This window comes from Squalius cephalus (genome assembly GCF_949319135.1).
Source record: "Squalius cephalus genome assembly, chromosome: 4".
Classification (NCBI taxonomy): Eukaryota; Metazoa; Chordata; class Actinopteri; order Cypriniformes; family Leuciscidae; genus Squalius; species Squalius cephalus.
Window position 1 is genome coordinate 49,823,125 of NC_137125.1, and position 20,520 is coordinate 49,843,644.

Consider the following 20,520-nt stretch of genomic DNA (forward strand, 5'->3'; position numbering starts at 1 on the left):
ATATTATATTATGTGCTGGTTTTATTCCTTGTTACCTATACCTTATAATGTTTATCTGGCAAAGAACACCTTGCAAAATTAAACTCAATGAAAAGCAAATTATCATGCAATCTAGCCAATCAAACTGGTACTGTTAGTTCGTTTTGGCTCTTTTTGTGAACCATTGTTACACTAACAGTAAAAGTGCCAACAAGTATGTGGGTATTAATTTTTGGACATGATACCATGTTAATAACATGTTTTTTGACATGTAACATGGTAGATATTCAGTTTATCAATATGGAAATCATTCAGTACCATGATATAAGTGCCTCGTGATTCCATCACTTTACTATATGGTACCATTTTTTTTTTACAAGAGTAATATATTATTGTTTTGTTTAAAAAAAGAATTATGCCACCATCTACTGGACTATTATTCAAAGCTTTTGTCCCACATAGTTTTACTTAGTGTGCTTTAGTCATCATCCATCTTGTATTAATTGTTATCATTATTCTTTTCACACACACATTTTTTTTGTGTTTGTGCATGGTTTGAGCACTTATGCATTTCTCAAGGAATGGAGTAAGCTTTCAGCTTTTTCCCTACTTGTTATTTCAGTTCAAAAATAACATTTTAGCTCCCCTTTCTTTCACGGGGCTTTTGTGTCCTCTTTCCTCCCTAACAATTGTCTCTGTTGCATCGCATCTTTTTTTTTTTTTCTCCCGTCTTGAAAGTGCAGGGAACTCTATTGTTAGATATAGAAATCGTGACAGAATGGTTACCATGGCTTTGTGTAAGATCTCGGTGCTAACACACAGGAGAGTGGGACATACCGCCGCCAACCGGGCGTCTGATTGTGGGTTTTGATAATATGCCTCTGTCACCACTCACATCTCCCTTTATCTTGTATCTCGTACCTTTCTTCCCTCAGGTGTATTGTGATTGAGGGGAAGCATGCAGGCTCTCTATCCCAGCAGCAGAGGCGTACGGTGGGCCAGCCACTGAATACGGTCCTGGACATCCCCAAGACTTGCTAAAGTGCAAGCCTATTAAGCACACACCACCGGACAAGCGCGTGTGTGTAAGAGAGGAAGAGATAGTGTGTGTGTGTGTGTGTTGCCATGGCTTTCACACTTTCGGAAATCATGGCTGCCCGACGACAGCAGCAACAGTCTCAGAGAGGAGGAAGAGGAGTGGTAGAGGTGGACGAATACAGCTCCAACCCAACTCAAGCCTTCACCTTCTACAACATCAACCAGGGTCGCTTCCAGCCGCCCCACGTCCACATGTAAGAAACCCGCATGTGCACATTTGGTATGGGTCACTATGGTTGACTAGTTGTTCGACAACCGATTCGTTTTTAAATAAGATTTTTAGCATCAGCTCTTTAGTTTGCATGATGAGAGCATGTTTGCATGTTAAAACTCACCTACAGCCATGCGCAGTTAGACGGACATGTTTGGGTGTCAAGTCAAAATGCATGCTGTTTTTTAAGCAGCTTACGCCATGAGCGTTGTGTTGTTAAGATACCAAATGTTTCCTATGAAATGCTTCAAGTTGGGTGCATGTGAATATTGAGAATATGAGTTATTCAGGGATTCCTTAAAAGAGACTACTTTGTCTAATTGTTCAGAGAAACAACTAACTAGTTGCTTTTGAAAATATGTGATTTTGCATGTTTTTATCCATGATTTTTTTTTTTTTCAGATGGGCCATATTTCATTGTTTCTCTTTTTTATTTATTTATTCATGCCATTTTACAAAGGAAAACAGGTCACAGCTATTATTATGTTTATGAATATCTGTGCGTGTGTACCTGTGTGTGTGTGTGTGTTGTCGGTAGAGTCTGTGTGGTCGACCCAGTAGGAGATGCTCTAAAGTGGGCCATTCTTATTCAAAACTCTGCCGTGTCCCTCAGAGACCCGTTTCTGCCAACGCAACTGTTTAAGTCGCGAGAGAACGATATATAACCTTATTTATTCCCACTCCTCTCTCTCTCTCTCCCTCTGTCTATCCACAGGGTAGATCCGTTACCCCATGACTCCCCCAAGCCCCCGGGCTACACTCGGTTTGTCTGCATCTCCGACACACACTCGCGCACTGACACTATTCAGATGCCGTACGGTGACGTCTTACTGCACACTGGAGACTTCACAGAGCTCGGCCTGCCCAGCGAAGTCAAGAAGTTTAACGACTGGCTCGGTGAGAGGTTTTTTTATTTGTTCTCTTCCTTAAAAACCTTTGCCAGCTGTTTGACTCAAAATTGGATAATTCTTTTTTTGCAATACTTTTATGGATCACTGCATCATTTGACTAATTCTGCATATCTTTAAGCCATTTTCTGCACTGATTTTGTGGATTTAAATGATACAATATGTTAAGCAGAGCTAAGAGAACTGCAGTCTTACTCTTAGCAAAAAAGAAATAAAAATTAAATTAAGAACATGCAAGATATGTGGGATGTGTGTAGCTTTGTGAATGATGCATGTTCAAATTCTACAGAAGCCTAGATCTTTTGAAAAAGGAGTTCATGCACTATGAAAACATACAGTACCAGTCCAAATAGACTTATTGGAAACAGTTCATTCTAAACATGTAATCTATAGATTTTTTCAACAGTAATGTTTATAAAGCCTGTTTCATAAACTCATGATATCAACTTGACCTGCCCAGTTCACACCATGTAATAAGGCAGAAATAAAATTGAGAAAAGGGACACAACATTCAAATATTTAATCTATCACCATTCAAGATTTCATATTTCTATTTTATTTATTTAAATTTGATATTTTATGTATAAAATATTATATTTAAAAGGAATATTTAATCTATCACCATTCAAGATTTCATATTTCTATTTTATTTATTTAAATTTTATATTTTATGTAACATTTTATAAATAAAATGTTATAGAATTTTATACAGATTATTATCATTTTATTATTAATATCACTATAGGAAATAAAGCATGGAGATCTTTCAACATAGCCTAAACGTTATGAGAAATCTTGAAAAGATACCTTTTTGAAGTAACAAGCTTTGATAAAATAATTTCAGAATATTGCAGTGAATTTGAATGGAAATCACAAGCAGAATATCTAGAGGTCATAGTCATGATGTTTTGCATGCTTTTTTTATTTATAACTTATTGTACACATGTGCTTGTCCAAAAGCTATGAGAGAGGCTCAGTAATAAACAGAATAGTAAAGATGACTGGTGTTGTTTGAGGAGAGGGAATAGAAAGCAGGAGATCTGGATAGATGGATGGATGGAGGTTAGTCAGCGGGGTGCAGAAGACACCAGTCAGATTAAGACTGTCGCTCGTGTGTCTCATCCTCTTTCCCGCTATTGATTCTCTGCTGTCCTGCCTCTCTCTTTCTTTCTGGCACGCCGTCCCTGTGCCAAAAAGGAAGTTCGCGTGTTTGTTCTCGCGTTTGTCTCTGTATAAATATTTATAACGTGATTCTTTTTCTCATCTCTGAGTCTTTGCACCTGTGTCTGAGAGAACTCGCTGCGCACATGCTTCCTTTATCCAGCAACAATCCTCAGAGATATGATTTACTTTTTACCTCACAATACTTTAAAGTGTGTGCCAACACACACTCACACACACACTATAGCATGGACTTCCTCATATGGTGATGCTCTTAACTCTAACCTAGTCTCAAGGCCTCCTTGTCAGTTTTATATTTCTCTCTTTGACACTCTTTTCACTTTGACACTCTGATGTTTGCGAAATCTGTTCCCTCTCTTGTCGTCTGGGATTTTGAGACTGCTTGTCATTTCAGCCTTAATATTTTAGCCAGTTTGGGTTCTTCAATAATGGAGCATCACCTTAGACCTCAAAGTAGGTGTGGTAATGCAATACAGCATTAATGCAACTCGAAGGAGGTGTGGAAGTGCATGAAAAATGGTTTATTTATTTAGTGGATAACATGGATTCCAAAACCTAGTTATCATGTATATTAACCTGCAACAGAGGTTTACATAGTAGCTTGGTAAACTGGTGTTATGTGCCCTAGTTGTTTCTGTATTGTGTGTTTTAGCACTGCTGGAATGGGGAAAGAACAGTGATGTGTCATAGCGATTGAAGAGATCTGTCTCGACTCTTGTGTGTGTTTATATAGACAAAAATATTGCGAAATGGATTGCCGTGGACTGTAGGTGAGTGATAGACTTGCTTTCACTGATACGGAAATAAGTCTTTTAAAGACACTTTTGGTCTATTCAATCAATGTCTATTTAATGATTTTTATCTTTTCTATCTCATATACACCAGTCATCTTTCTTATTCTGATACATATATAAATATGTATATATATATATATATATATATATATATATATATATATATATATGTATGTGTATATATATATATATATATATATATATATATATATATATATATATATATGTGTATATATATATATATATATATACACACACACACACTACCATTCAAAAGTTTGAGGTTGGTATAATGTATTGATTTTTTTTGTTGATAAATCAATACAGGAAAAACTGTAATATGGTGAAATATTGTTACAATTTAAAATAACATTTGTATTTTAATTTATGATAATTTATTCCTGTGATGCAAAGCTGAATTTTCAGCAGCCATTACTGCAGTTTTCAGTGTCACATGATCCTTCAGAAATCATATATAATAAGCTAATTTGCTGATGCTTTTAGGGAAACTGTTATACATTTTGGTTTTTTTCAGGATTCTTTGATGAATTCAATAGAACAGCATTTATTTGAAATAGAAATGTACATTATTTAACATGTGTACTGTCATATTTAATATGTCCTTGCGGATTAAAAGTATTAGGAAAACAAACAGTTCACATCCTTCATAATTATATTTTCGTTATTCGTCATTTGACCAGAGATCGACCACTGTTGTGACCCATTCTGAAATGTTAATGGCCATTCAGTACCTTTTTTATCATGTATCTATAAATCTATATGTGAAGAGAGCTTTTTTGTCATTTGACAAAAATGTTAATCTTTCATTCATTTTAAATACTAAATGATTTCAGCATTGTCTCATCTGCCCAAACAGGTCATGTGAACTAACAGAAGTCGTTGTTCGGAAGTACAGATGCTGTTGTATGAATGCGTAGCAGAAGTGTAGGAGCGTAGTTTCAAATGTGTGATTTTAAGCAAATCTGTATCTTTACTGGTCTCTGTGTGTTTATTGGTCTTGAATCATTTATATTTGCTTGCTGAACAACTGTACTAGCATGAGAAACCTAGCTTGTATCCCTATCCCTCAGGCTTACACTGGCCGGAGAACATGCTTGAGGATCATTTCTTGCAAGAACTGCATAAAAGAAATTCCCAGTAATCACAAGTGGTAGTACAACCTTTCTGGCGGTCATAGTCATGACTGATATCTGCTGTAGTGGCAGCGTGTGTTTTGCTGAAGAATAAATCAATAGCTTTAGTAAGTTATGTCTGTGCGGACAGTAGTAGTCCAGTCCAATTTAAGAAGTTTGCTTGCTAAGGATTCACAGGAGTTTTCCGAGAGTTTATTAAGATAATGTGCGCATAGGTGAGGCTGAATTTTAAGGATGAATCTGTTGTTGCATTGCTTCTCACTGTAAGTCATTATGTGCAGAGAAGCGTGTCTGAAGTAGATATTATACTTTCTTTCTCTCAGGTCAGGAAGGTTTGGTAGCTCCCCGTCTTGTTCTGTCCTGTCCACATAATGAATAATAGATTAGCCCAATGGTGATGTGACAGTTGCGTGGGCTGTGTGAGATGTGTGTTCGAGTGTGTGGGGTGGAAGAATCTTGGGAGAAAAGTTTATACCTTTCTCACTCCTTTTTCCCCCCCCTCTCTCTCCTCTCAACTTTGGAATTTTCCCTCCATTCTCTCTCTCTCTGGTCTGTATCTGGAGAGAAAACCGTCATGAAACTTTAATGTGCTCTCCCTTTTTCTTGCTTCAAGCTCTACGGCTCTTTTTTTCTGCTTTTTTTTTTTCACCCTGGCATGGGTTTAGTCAGCTGAAGGTTTAGCTGTGGATTATTAACAAGGAAGCTTGACACTGCTTTACGGTTTTTCACTTAAAGTGTAAAACACAATCTCAGGCATAGATTAAATCTTTGTGTAGTTTTGTGGCGGAATACAGTGTGTCTATGGATCAATGTGTATGGCATATCATTTGTTTACTACTGTAACTAATCTTAATATCTTTTTCATCTTATTGCTTTCTTAAAGTCGGCATGAAACAGAAGTTATGATTAATCTTTTATTTTGTATTGTGACATATATCTGAGTTAGGCAGCTTCTTGAACAAGAAAAAATGTTTGCTGTGACATGATTTTGTCCATCGGTTTCAATTGATTGGATCGTCGGACCATTATGATTTTTCTATTGGTCGATCTCATGTGAGTGACAGGTTGTTCCGCCCTCACTCTTCGAAACTGTCATCAGAGAAGAAAAGAGATGTTGCTGATGAGTTATTTTGATGTAAGAGTACAGGGGCACATGATTAAAAATAATAATAATAATAATGATGTTCACGGGTAAATAATTTATAATAAATACTGCAATATTCCATAAAAAAATAAATGAGAATTGATCATTTTGATTTCATGGTGATTTAAAAGACTTTTTTGCAAATTTCTTTAAAATTATTCATTATTTACCTGTATGATTATTTTTTTTTTTTCTCATTTTGAAGAATGTATTTCTCTTTTCCATGCCATGACAGTAGTGTCCATGACCTGTCAAGATTCAACATGGAATAAAAGCACTATAATGCTTCAGGTATTTTGAAGTATGATTTGGAGCAGACCAAAGATTTTCTTAAAAAAAAAAAAAAAATTGTTTATGGATTTCTCCACAGAAAAAAATTACTGTGTACAATAGAGTAAATATGAGAAAATGTTCATTTTCAAGAAGCAAGAAAATAGCAAAATGAATTACTGTATCATTGTTTTATGTACAATTCTATACAAACTGCCAGTTTTATATACAGATTCAGTTTATGTTCCTACCTGTGTGTGTGTGTGTGTGTGTGTGTGTGTGTGTGTGTGTGTGTGTGTGTGTGTGTGTGTGTGTGTGTGTGAGAGAGAGAGAGAAAAACTGATTACTTATGCATGAGTGGATGTTGTGTGTGTCTGTGTGTGTGCTTGTTATAATACTGTGTGTTTACATTTCACATGGGCACATGAAGAAACACAAAGAACACCTACACCGGTTGTGTGTTTGTGCATGTTCGCAGAAAGATTCTTCACTTCACTTCTTCAAAGCGTCACTGTTTTCTGTTGAGCCGGGATTATGGACTAAAAAAGATCTAAAAAGAAGGGTGAACCGAAGGGTTGAAACAAGTGAGAAGCTTGAACTAAATAAATCAAATGTCACAAATATGCTTTAAAAGGGGTCATATCATGAGAAATCAAATCTTCCTTGATCTTTTGAAATAAAAGCATTCGATGCACTATGAAAACATGAACTCTAGCTGTTTTTCAGAACGCAGTCCAAAAAGACCGTCTATGGAAACTAAGCTGGAAAAAAAAACTTGGTCTGTGCTTCCTTAACTTTAACATCAGACGAATGCATGGTCTCCTACATCTGATATTCACAATTTGAGTGGCACGTTTCCACACAGATTGTTTTCTGAATCTTTTTTCAATGTAATTTACTGTTGGCCATGAAATATTTGGAGGCCAAAAAAGCTTTAAATGGGGAAAAACTAAATTCTGTTTAAAGAAAAATGATTTTTTATTGGGTCAAATAGGCAATTTCTACCCTTTAAATATAAAGGGAATTTCTTTACAATTTGGCCACCTGTAAAATCAACCAATCAGCATCACCACAGTCAGGGTCTTTGATTTTGATCCCATCTACAGTTTGTTCTTACAGAATTTTTTTTATGAAAAACGAACTAAACAAACGATTAATCAGCATCATTGTGTAAGAAAGTCAGAAAAAAAATCTGTTAAAACCCATTAAAAGATGTATATAACCAGAAACTTTGTAAAGAGAGGCAGGCATTTTCATATTCTTTTTAATGTATTAAAGTGACATGAATTATTTATCCAATGAATACACTGCAAAACGCAACATGACAGCCTGACAGTTTTACCTGAAGAATGAGATGGAAACTGAAATGTTTTTGTCTTTTGCGGAAAATTGTCAAAATCTGTACTCTAAAGATCTGTGGTTGTCCATTTATACTTCACAATACACCCTGATTAAATTTAATTTGTGTAAAATGCACAGTTATGCCGTTGGCAGATACTTTCTCAGTCAGCCAACTTACAAGAAAGTGCACGTATCACGTAGGTGGCAAACGTCTCGCAGAACGTCTGCAGCATCACACACACACACACACAATGTGAGACAGCTCCATAATCCTCTTGAATGAGCTCTGAATTTTGGAGGTTGGAGGATTTGCTCCATCAAAGTCCAAAGACCACCCACCAGAACAGAAATGACAATAGCATTCAAATCCGGACACTTCCTCTGGGCTTATGCACCTCTAAAGCCCTTATTTTAATGGTCCAGAGCACACACACACACACACACACACGTCAATGCTGCAGCTCACACTCACAAGACATGTTAAGAGTGAGATGTTTTATATGGCAACTGCTTGTGTGTGTGTGTTGTTGAACATGCTATTCTCGCTGCACGTTTGCCTCTGTGTGAGCACGCACGGGCCTGCATTCATCCACTTTAATTGCGCTCTTTTTGAAGTGAAAAGAACAGAAGCTGTCTGTCAGATTCACAGTGAAATTTAAGCTATTGCTGCCTTGAAAGTGCTTTTGAAATCAAAGACAAAGAGCCCAAGAAGATAGAAACTAATAACAACAAGCAGCGCACACTCGTCCGTGTGTCCGGATTAGGCATTTTGGGCTGAAATCGGCATGCTTTTTTCTTTTCCATTTCCCGCTCCTCCTCATCACAAAAGCTTTGGGCTCGTCTTTTCCATCCTCCCTCTTGCTGGCGTTTTGTATTTGTGTGATTGATTGCTTCCAAAGACTTTTTTTTTTTTTTTTGCTTTGTGTTTCTAAGAGAATGACTCCATTGTAAAATGGTGATTCTCTCTGTAATTCTGCCTTTGAAGGAGTCTGGCCGTTTGTGGAATCTATATGAGAGAGAAAGGGAGCGCGAGAAGGAGAGAAAAGAAAGGCAATGAGTACACGTAGATGAACATATGCACCGGGAGATTTTCACACTTTTGCAGTGCCTACACATGTACGTGAAACCGATGGTGCACAACATAAACACGACATGGAATTTATCTTTTTTTTTTTGATGCGAGGACACACATAAACAAATGGCTGTATGTTGTGAGAACATATACGAATAGAAGGAGAACATGATCCCAAAATACAGGGTTATGGATGGCATTGAAAAACAATTCTAAAATGAAAATAATACAATGCAACTAAAAAGGACAGAATGCTCAAGAATACCTGTTTTTACTTGTCATAGTCGCAATGTTGCCCATTACAGCTCGGTCCAGGCATCAGAACTACATCTCCTCATAGCAGATCTTCTTTTGTGTGTGTGACGGGGGAATTCCTTCTTTACACATTTTATAAGCTCTTCATGAGTTCTCAGCTGGTCAACACACCATCATCTGTAGGCTACGCACATACACAGTATTGTTTTGGATGTTCGGCAAGTTCCGTCTCAAAATAGGCAATACGTCATAAAAGCCGACCAATCAGGTTGTGAACATATCCCTATGCCTTTAGGTTCGGTGATAAAAATGCCAATCTGAACGCTAAGCGGACCAGGACTAAATGATGGTCTGGACCTAACGAACCAAGCCAACCGAACTACAAGTGTGAACAACACCCTTAGTCCTGGCCCGCTTAGCATTCACTTTAAATGCCATTTTAACACTGAATCTAAAGATACCGAACCTAAAGGCATACGGACATGTTCACAACCTGATAGGTCTGCTTTTATTACGTATCTTTCACCACAGAACTTACCGAACATCCAAAACAATACTGTGTGCTGAGCTAAATGCGCTCGTTGTATGTGCGTAGCCTATATGGTATGTTGACCAGCTGAGAACTCATGAAGAGCTTATAAAATAAAAGGAGTCAAAACAGCGGCAGGAATCCCTCCATCACACACAAATGAAGATCTACTGCTTTCAGGGGTCTCGGTCCGCTTGCTTGGTGTGCACCAGGGTTCAGATGGCAGCGTTCACACGTATTCAAATGAACCACACTAACAGAGCAACCTCACCAAGGTTTGTTTTAATCGAACCAAATATGCCAAGTGTTGACACCCTAATTGAGCATAAGTTCTGTGTCTACTATAGGTATAAGGTAGTTACATTGATTCCAACAATTGATTGATTCCAATTGATTGCTTATCTGCCTATTTATTTATTTAAAGACATTTGCTTGCTTTTGCATGCTAAACCAATTTGAATATAAGGTTGGGTCTTGAAGCAAAATCAGTTGAGAACCACTAAAGTAAAGTACAATGCTAAGACCAATCAGAATTAGTATTCCTTGTTATATAGAGGGTGTCCTGACAGGTGTCTGAAAAATGTATGTTGAATTATGAAGGGTTTGACATGCATTAGAAGATATGAACTCTCTAAAATCTGCTTGGAAATCAAATCAGATCACAGTAAAGCAAACGACTGAGCTTGAAGATAGCTCTTTATTACGTGTATTACAAAACTGTTGAGCAAACATGAAAGATATCAGAGCTTTGCCTCTGGAAGGAGGCTTTAAATCTGCAAGACTCCTGTGCTGATTCTTGTAAAGCATCTGCCACGGACACATAAAACTGACTTTTAATTTTTGTCCATGTCTTACTTTTACGATCATCTCCCAGCGATGGTAAAATTGTGCTTATGGATGCAGATTTTGAGAGGTGCCATGGAGTATTGTGTGTGTGTGTGTTAAGTGTCAGGAAAATTGCTGTTAAGTCACACGTTTTGAGCATAAGCATGTGCGAGGGACTGCGTGTGTGTGTGTGTGTGTGCTCTGTCAATTTTTTTTTTTTTTTTTTTGCAGGTCCTCAAAACCAGAACCCCCCCACATCCTTCCCGCCCACAATTTAATTGCCGCTTTTCAGGGACACGCTTGGCTGCGTAATTGTCAAAACACAGGCTGACTGAACTCTCCGTCACGACTCAAACCTTACACTTTCTGACGCATCTCATCTCTTTTATGACACTTTTCAAATAAAGGGAACATTTCCAGATGTTTGTCGTAATTTCGCCTCGGATCCGCAGGGGTGCGGGGAGAGCGATTTGGAGAGAGGAGATTTGTGGGGACAGACTGTCTTTGTGTTTGTCAGGCGTGGACAGGTTCGCTCCCCGGTGTGGTGAAAATTTTATAGAACCGTGAAAAAATGGAGATGGAACGGAACGAGGAGTAATAATATTTGTGCATTTATTGATGTCAGATTTATGAAGTGCTATATTAATTTGCATTGTTCCAGAGAGGAACCAAAAACGAATTCTTTAGTCCAGCATCATGTTCTGATTTACTGCAATGCATTCTGCTAGCCGAAATTCCCAATATCAACCAACTTAATACCTCAAGGAGAATGATGTAGCCCACCTTATTGGCAGGCCCATGTGGCATCTGTGCCCACAGAAAGCAGCGCAGATTTCCTCTGTATTAGTCCGACTGTCATTTACAGTGCTACACATCCCCCTTCCCCTTATGTGCTCATTTATTAAATATTTTGGCTAATTCAATGCTTTTAGGTACCAATAAAAGTGCAGTCTCTCTAAGACTACACATTAGACTGTGTTTAAATCAATTTAGAAAGTTTTCTGCAAATTTTGCAGAAAATGCAGAAAGTGCACATTTTGCCTGGATCTGCTGATTTGTTTAAAGGGATAGTTCACCCAAAAATGAAAATTCTGTCAGTAATTACTCACCCTCATGTTGTTCCAACCCCGTAAGACCTTCGTTCATCTTCGGAACACAAATTAAGATATTTTTGATTAAATCTGAGAGTTGTCTCACTCCTCCATAGACTTCTAAGGGACCGAAACTTGCTGGCCCAGAAAAGTTATAAAAAAAAACAAAAATAACGACTTTATTCCACTATTCATTTCCTTCTCTCTGGGCCTCGAGTGAGTTAACGTAGTGTTTTTGCGCAGCGCGTCACACACATGACCAGCGTCGGCCAATAGTGAGCCTACTTGGTGACGTGCAACACTGACGCGCTGCGCACAAAAAGTATTCTCGTCGCTTGATAAACTTAAGATTAAGCCACTGTAGTCACTTGGACTATATTAACAATCTCTTTAATAACTTTTCTGGGCCAGCAAGTTTCGGTCCCTTAGAAGTCTATGGAGGAGTGAGACAACTCTCAGATTTAATCAAAAATATCTTAATTTGTGTTCCAAAGATGAACGAAGGTCTTACGGGGTTGGAACAACATGAGGGTGAGTAATTACTGACAGAATTTTCATTTTTGGGTGAACTAACCCTTTAAGATTGGTTCAAGGCTTGTAAGTGAAAGGTTGCAGGTTTGAACCATACAAGGGGTAATCACTTGATCCTTGATCAAGACACTTTGCTCCAGATAGATTATTGTCGCTAAAAAAATTGGGAACCCCACAGTGATGGACAAAATGACAGGTAAATATTTTTTTTAAAACAAGGATTTAATTGAGAATTTAAAAATGGTAATAAAAGTGCTGGAAAATAATAAAATCTTCAGTAAAATCTTAAAAAAGCCATGGAAATTGCTGTAGTGAAAATTGATTTTCTAGTTGTTCTTATCTATACAATTTCTTTTGAGTGCAGTGTCTTCAAAATGAGTCAAAAAAGTCCTTATCTACGAACCACAAATGAGTTGGAAAAGTTATGGAAATTTGTTAGTAAAAAAAGCGTGGGCAGAATCCCCACAGTTGCTAATCATGGCAACATTGCATGAAGGATGATAAATAATAAAAAGAATATCATAACCCTAACGAAGGCACTGTATCCTGACAGCTGTTTTCTCTTTCCTCAGGCACTCTGCCCTACGAGATAAAAATCGTTATAGCCGGGAACCACGAGCTGACGTTCGATCAGGAGTTTATGGCAGACCTGATAAAGCAGGATTTCTACTACTTTCCTTCGGCTTCCAAACTCAAGCCGGAGAACTACGAGAACGTGCAGTCCCTGCTCACCAACTGCATCTACCTGCAGGACTCTGATGTTACCGTCAGGGGTTTCCGCATCTACGGCTCACCGTGGTGAGTGTCTCTCTCTCTCTCTCTTGCGCACGCTTTCTCAAGTCTTTCTGTCACCGTGTTTGTCACCATATGTTGTTGTGTTGTCCCTTCCCCCTCAAGTCTTCCTCATTTTTTGCTCCTTCTTCCCTCTTTCTGTCTATCTCTCTTGTTAACACTTCTTTTGCCACCCCTTATTGTCCTGCGATTTACCTCTGTGCCAGTGTGTGTGAATAACTATGTGTGTTTGTTACTTGCAAGCACTGAATTCTAAGTATAAACGCAGATGTATTGTAAATGCATGCCAGGCAATTTATTTTTTATTTTTATGAATTTGGCCTGTACAATAGTGTGTGTGGGTGTATTTTCTAAACTTGCAGGAGCAAAAATGTCCTTACAAGAATAGTAAACACAATGACACCACATGGAGGTGTCGCTAAAATGAAAAACAGATTCATATAGGAGCTAAATTATGTTTTCTGTAAATAAAAGTAAAAGTGATGTAGGGTTTGTCTCTAGTAATTTTAATTTGTTTATATTAAAAGCAATAAATGTGAATAAATAAGACGCATTTTAATGGTAATTATGAAGTCTGATAATATTAATACATTTACAAATAATAATTTATTATTATAGTTCGTTATAATAATTAAATTACAATAAATAATTTATAATATATAAATATAAATAATTTGTAAAGTTTAACATAATTTATCATATAAAAATAAATTATAATAGTAATTTATTCATTGCAAAGCATTTTCTTTAAGAGATAAGGTTATAATAATAATAGTTGTAGTTGCTGTTGTTATCATCATTATTATTATAATAGCTATTTTATTTATTTATTTATGGTTTATTTTTGTGATACGGGTTTGGTTTGGTACAACAATAGAGGTCTATGATATGCTCTCATTTTTATAGCTGTGTGTGTGTGTGTGTGTGTGTGTGGCCCATCTAAGGTGTGTTCACTGACAGATGGCTTCTGCAAATATCACAGTAAGCCCTTACATCAAAGTTGATAAATAAGCATTCATTCATGTGTTTGTGGCTTGTCAAGTTGATGGTGTTTACAACAGTCATGAACTCATGAGCTAGATTAAAACCTTCAAGTATTAATCCACTCCGATATGTCGCGACAGAAATCCTCATCTTATGCCAGTGTGCTTGTGTGTATGTGTGTTTGTTTACACCATGCAGACTTACAGAAACATAAGCACTGCTGAGATCTGGTAATAGCATTCCAGCATAGGGGAAGGTGGACAGAAAGTGCGTCTCTGAGCCCCTCTCTCTCTCTCTCTCTCTCTCTCTCTCTCTCTCTCTCTCTCTCTCTCTCTCTCTCTCTCTCTCTCTCTCTCTCTCTCTCTCTCTCTCTCTCTCTCTCTCTCTCTCTCTCTCTCTCTCTGTCATTCCATCTAGTCCTACATCCATTTGTCTCCTCCTGTCACTGTAGAGTTGAAGACACTCTGCCGTACTGGGTCACAGTTGCAAAACTCTCATCTCCATGGAGATTTTGTTCTGGTGAAGTCTCCTGGATTTATGGGCCGAGTCCTGTGTTGCTGCGGGCGAAGGCTGTCTGTGATCTGTGCAGCACTGCATTGCTCAGTAGAGTCTACTTGTTCTGCTTCTTCATCTACTGCTCTGTTCCCAAAGCTGTCTATTTAAAGACATATAAAGTGTCAAGGCTGTTTTAAATTGTAGGTTATGTGTTTGGGCTGCCTTCTACGATACCTCGTTTTTGGCCAGATTCTCATTATAGTATGTATTCTTCTTCACAGAAAAGACAACCCCAGAGAGAATTACAACAAAAAATGAAAACCAAAAACAAATTATTCCAAATTAATTCTAAATCAGTCACTTTTGAGGTTCTGTTTCAGTGAAGAAGCTTAGAAGGCAGATGTCTATGTAGGCAGAAGAAGGCTATAGTTTGGAAAAGAGCTTATGTTGTCCATCAGATCACATCCTGTTCATCTCTCTGTCTCTCTTTTCTCTTCTGGCTCCAGTTCTCTTTTTTGCCTTTTAAGTTTACCTGCACTGTCAGGTAAAATGTGCAAAATTTGGACCTTTAGGGGAACAAAAGCTTGTCACTGGGGCAGTACCTGTAAAGGTACACCTTTAGTACCTTATCTACCCTTAACAGGTGCATATTGGAACTATATACACCCTTAGATATGGTGCAAAAGTGTACCTTTTTCTGAGAAAGTTACCAAAACAACTGCAGCACAACAGAATGAAACAAACGTAGAGATCTTCAGCAGGAGCATCATGCTCAATTGTACCTGCTCTTTTTTTTTTTAGTGTAAAGTTGATTTAAAAATACTTACAATAGACTATCCTGCCTTACATTTGTATAAATAACTACTATGTAGTAAAAAAAAAAAGGTTATTTTAATCATGTATCTCTCCTAAGGGCTTTTCTCACTTAGTTAACCCTGGATCATTCCAAACCCTGGGTAAATGGTATCCTGGGTTATCTTGCTTCACATTTCACAAGAATGCTCATAATCTGGGGTTAAAAATTACTCCTGGCTATCGTCTCACACTAAATCCTGGGTTAACGTTGTTATTTGCATATTTGTTGTGTCAGTGTCACTGATTGGACAAACTAGGCATGCAACCTGTTTGAATAAAGGTTCTAGCTTTGCACATTCGACTGCTTTCTAGTTTTTCCTGAATGGAAGAACGAAACGGTCTCTTCTTAATTGCAATTGTCATGTTTTCTGCCACCATTTTAACAGTTTTCGCCTCAAATGCTGACACTACTATTTATACAATGCGTTGTGTTTCCATGACTGTTCAAAGCATGTGAATATGAGACACGCGACTGGTTTAGTTGTAACATTCTAACACAAGATCATTTCACACTGCACACGTTTGGCACCGCAATGCTGGGTTAACACCGCAAAAGTGCAACTAACCTCAGGTAAAAGGTGGTGCTAACTCCGCTTCTAAATTACAAGTGTGAAGCATTCCTTTACCCAGGGTTAAAATCGAGGTTTAGAATGACAATAACCCTAATTTAATACTTCAAATCACTCAAATTCCTCAATAGAAATGATAATAAATAAGAAAACATGAGAGAGTAGTCGATCTCTATAATTGACTAGTCGCTGTTGCACATCCCTACTCGTAATCTGCGTGCTTTCACACACATGCTCTCTCTCCTCTACCGGGCTAAATGAGATCTTGGCACGCTGCATTCTTTCCTAAATCCTGACTATTTGTCATACGGTGATTCTGGAATGAAAAGACCTGCATGGGGGAAACATGTGGCGTGTTTTTCTGTTCTGCTGACGCTAATGCAAGTTTACAAGTCATTTGTCATCCGCAGATCTGCAAATGCAGAGACGCGTGGTGCGTTTGTGCCTATTTGTGTGCGTGTGTGTGAGCTGGTGTGGGTGGATGAAGTATTAAGGATGGCTGTCCCTTTCAGAAGAGCGTGAAGCACAAACAATTGTGTAGGACCCGCTGCACATATCGCTCTCAGCTAAACACACTCGCACACACGCAGCTTAAACTTTCCCATGTATATGCGCTCATATGGACAGTTATGCATACAGTGATGCTTGGTGAACACAAACACATCCTGTGTGCCCTGCGGGGGGGTGGAAAGCTTATAGCTGAATGTTTATGCACCGGCAGTAAGAGCAGGTAGAAGATAATCCGGAAAAGTGCATTTAAACTCAGGAGATTTAAAGGTTTTGGCTTTGCCTTTGAATGCACAAACTGTACAAAGTGAAAAGTGACATTTTTGGCCTTTTTGCTCTTTTATTTGAATAGTTTATAAGCAGTGGCAGCAGTGTCCTGCAGTATGTCATGCTATACTTTATCTAAAGCTATTTTGAACAACATTTATGTATTCGTGCAGGGTTTTTTTTGACGCATAATTGAAAAATGAAATACTGGATCTGTATTTGTTCTGTAAAATTAATTTGTTACACTGCAGGGCTACTTGGGAGAGAAAAAGTGCAAATTGCATCTCTTAAAATCATGAAAGTAAAACTTGTTTATTTTTCTACTGGGAAAAAAAGTCTCTTGAAACTCTAGTAAGGTCTAGAGGATTTTATTTTATTTTAATTCTTCTAATTAGTGTTAGTGTAGTAGTGAAAATATAAAATGATGTAAAGGTGTGGAACAGGATCAGCAAACGACTCAAGCTGGTCTAAAACTTCCATCTCCTACAAGAGCACCACAAAGGAGATTAATTGTAACAGATTTTTGTCAATCACTTTCAGTCAGTCTTGTTCTCCTGCTCTAAGAGGCAGCACAGCACAGCAGGGCGTTCATAAGCAAAGACAGATGATAATCAACGGCAATGTTCTTGAACACCTGGCTGCCAACATATATACAGTATAGGTTTGCATGACGGCATGTGCCCAGTGCCATGCTATATTTTATGGAGTAACGTGGAGTAATGCAAAATTACAAAGTCAAAACGGGAGAACTGGTCATTAACAGGTATTTAAGTATTTAATTCACTGGATTAAACAAAAGTAGTGTAATATATTGGGTTATGTAGAATGTAATAGTATGTATACATAAGTTTATAGTTTTATTTTAATTTTAAAAATTATTTATGAATTTCTATCAAAGATTATGGAATACCATTTACTGTTAACATGATAGAAAGTTACTCATTCTTTGATTTTATTTATTTATTTTTTACTCCTACTGCTCACCTCATACAGTATGTGTGTATGTACTGTTTGTGGGTGTTTAAGCGTTTTTATTAAGATCAGTGACAGCAATCAAAAAGTTTGTCCTGAGAAAGATGCAAGGGGGGAGGAAAAGAGACTGAAAAGAGGAGGGGATAAAGCATAAAGGAGCGAGCAGACTTTTCCCCCTGTAAAACTGAAATGAAAATAGAAGAAATGTTCACTATCCAGTGACTCCACAAGGAATAATTATTGCCAGAGATGCAAAAGACTCCGTAATTAGATTTTTTAATTATTGAGGATTTGCTTCTCCTCTGTAGTGGCCCAATTAAAGAAGCTCATCAAAACAAAAAACAAAAAAAAGAAAGAAGAGAAAGAAAGTAAAGTGAAAGACAGAGAGGATGCGTGTTTTCTCTTCTGGTGTACCTGCCTCCCCTGTTTTGATGACGACTCTTCACTGATGAAGGGGACATGGCACAAGCCGCTAATGAACAGCCCTTCATTTGGACGAAGCGAAAGATTAAAAAGGAGGAGAGGAGGAACTGAGCCTAATGATCGAGAGGACGATGTGGTGGTGGATATATATATATATAAAACAGTGCGTTTAACTGCTTGACCTTGTCAGCACGTCTGTGTGAATTAATTAAAGTGGCGGCTGATGTGGAGAATGATTTGAGAAGAGAGGAGAGATTAGTACAGTATCAGTCGTGTCTCCCTACGGGGAAAAGAGCTCACCGCTTCGGCTATGTAGGGCTGGCCACTGGAGGACCTCCTCAATTAACATCTGAGATGCCTGAGGGAGAGGGGGTGTCTGAACGGCCCAGTCCTGTCATAGACCCCTCACGCACGCTCACACACTTGAGTTAACCGCTCTTAACTCAGAGAAGTTGTTCGACCTTGTCTGTTTCCATCTGCTTTGGATTATTATTTTTTTCTTCTTAAAGGCCTTTTCACATGGCTCATGTCTTGTGCTTCAACTTCCAAACTTGGGCGTTATGGGCTTTTGTGAGGCTGCCAGATAGCAAGAAAGCGGGAAGTGTGACAGTAGTAATAGTGAAAGAGTAGGAAAAAGATCAAATATATTTCAGCTTCGGACAGAAAAAGAGCAGAATTGGAAATTGAATGGTACTGGTAGGATTAAGAAATTGTTTATCCGGGGATTTTTTTTTTTTTTTAAGTAAGCGGAATTTGCCACTGGAAGGTTTTTTTTTTTTTTTTTTACTTACTACATTCATTATGTAGTTTTTTATTCTTACACGAAATGCCCAGTTTGTTGTCCATTTGTTGTGCAAGTAATTCAATTGAATTCATTAATTAAATGGTCACCAACATAATGGTATATCGGTCAGTAATAAAATATCGTAATATATTATGGCTATAACAATATATCAAATTATGATATATTGATATGTATATAGATCACAGTTAAAAAAAAATTTTTTTTTTTTTTTTTTTTCACATTTTAAATATCTAGAGCAATTTTTGACCCTGATACCACCAAATTATGTGCATAATCATTGACAGTGCTTTGAAATGTCAGCGATTACCCTTTTTGCAAAAAAAAAAAAAAAAGCAAAATATAAAAAAATGGCATTGCTCCAATAGGAAAGCTGTAGCTTAATGCTCCATAGACTTGAAAGCATTGCATGGGGAACGTTGACACGAATCAAGGGCCAGATATTCCAACGCGCCGGTCTTTTCAGCCTGTTATCTATGTGTCAATCATTCTGTCTGGGAAAGCGATAGAAAAGAAAGCTTTTTTTATTAAAAGCAGAATGTGGGGCTTCATGTCTTGGCTGGATGTTACCTGTAAATTGGTCTCCAAGGCGAAAACTCCTCGCTCACACCGGGCTTGTGTCTTCGCACATATGTGAGCACGCACGGCTCTGGGGAATTTCTTTACATTCTCATAAACGCTGAATCTGTTTACCTGCAAAACAGGCGAGATGCTACACTTTATCTCCGTCCTTCTCCATGACTTCACCCGCTTTATCAGTCGTATCAGAAGTAAATTGAAAAAAAAATGATTCGGAGAATAAATTATACACTGTATTAAGCGAAAGACGGACCATACAATGGTTCATACCCATCCTGTATTCATCTTGTCCTCCCTTTCTTGTGTCTTTTTCCGTCTGCTGCCTCTTCAGTGTTGGTCGGGCGTCAGAATTAGCTGCCCCACAGCGATGGCTAATCAACACACTTTCACACTTCCTGAGGAGGAGGATATGTAACCCTCTCCCTCCCTTTTCCTCTTTTTCTCTCCATCCCTCGCCACTTTCTTTCTTTTCTACGCTCCTCTTTTCTTCTCCGTCTCCCTCCTCCCGGAGAACTTGGAAATAATTTGAGTCTCCTGGGTTTTTACACATTCTAATTTCCAACTAAATGGGACATCTGTTTGAGAAAAGGAAGATTTGCCACGGTTGCTAAGGCAACTATCACTCTGTGGGAAAGAGAGGGAAGAGGGAGGAAAAAAAAATGTCCAGCAGTTTCACAGGCGGAATTAGATGCTGATTTTTAGAAACACCGCCACAATCCCAGACAACCACTTCTGCGTTTCCTCTGCTACTCTACCTCAGTTTCTACATTTTAACTCCCTTTCCTGTTCATTACACCTTTTTGCTCTCTATGCTGTACTGGCTATTTATTTCCTTCGCACAGCTGTGGAGGAAGGAAATGTGGTATCATGTGGCAAAACTTTGCGAGTATT

At 38.0% G+C, this 20,520-nt stretch overlaps 1 protein-coding gene and 1 long non-coding RNA gene across 3 annotated transcripts in view; one reads left to right on the forward strand and one right to left on the reverse strand.

Moving 5' to 3' along the window:
• mpped1 (metallophosphoesterase domain containing 1) overlaps window positions 1-20,520 on the forward strand; it is a 35,194-nt gene that overhangs the window by 483 nt on the left and 14,191 nt on the right. Inside the window, exons 2-4 of the mRNA XM_079868645.1 lie at window positions 915-1,271; window positions 2,004-2,185; window positions 12,957-13,182. Of these exons, the coding sequence (XP_079724771.1) occupies window positions 1,105-1,271; window positions 2,004-2,185; window positions 12,957-13,182 (575 nt within the window). The 5' untranslated portion in view covers window positions 915-1,104. The remainder of the gene's footprint in view (window positions 1-914; window positions 1,272-2,003; window positions 2,186-12,956; window positions 13,183-20,520) is intronic.
• Window positions 8,611-20,083, reverse strand: LOC307156928. 2 transcript variants are annotated; one of them, XR_013820837.1, is made up of 3 exons: window positions 19,900-20,083; window positions 19,621-19,743; window positions 8,611-9,087 (listed from the first exon to the last, which is right to left on the reverse strand). It is a non-coding gene; the product is annotated as an uncharacterized lncRNA (long non-coding RNA). The 2 variants fall into 2 exon arrangements; XR_013820838.1 differs by having other exon boundaries at window positions 19,862-20,083.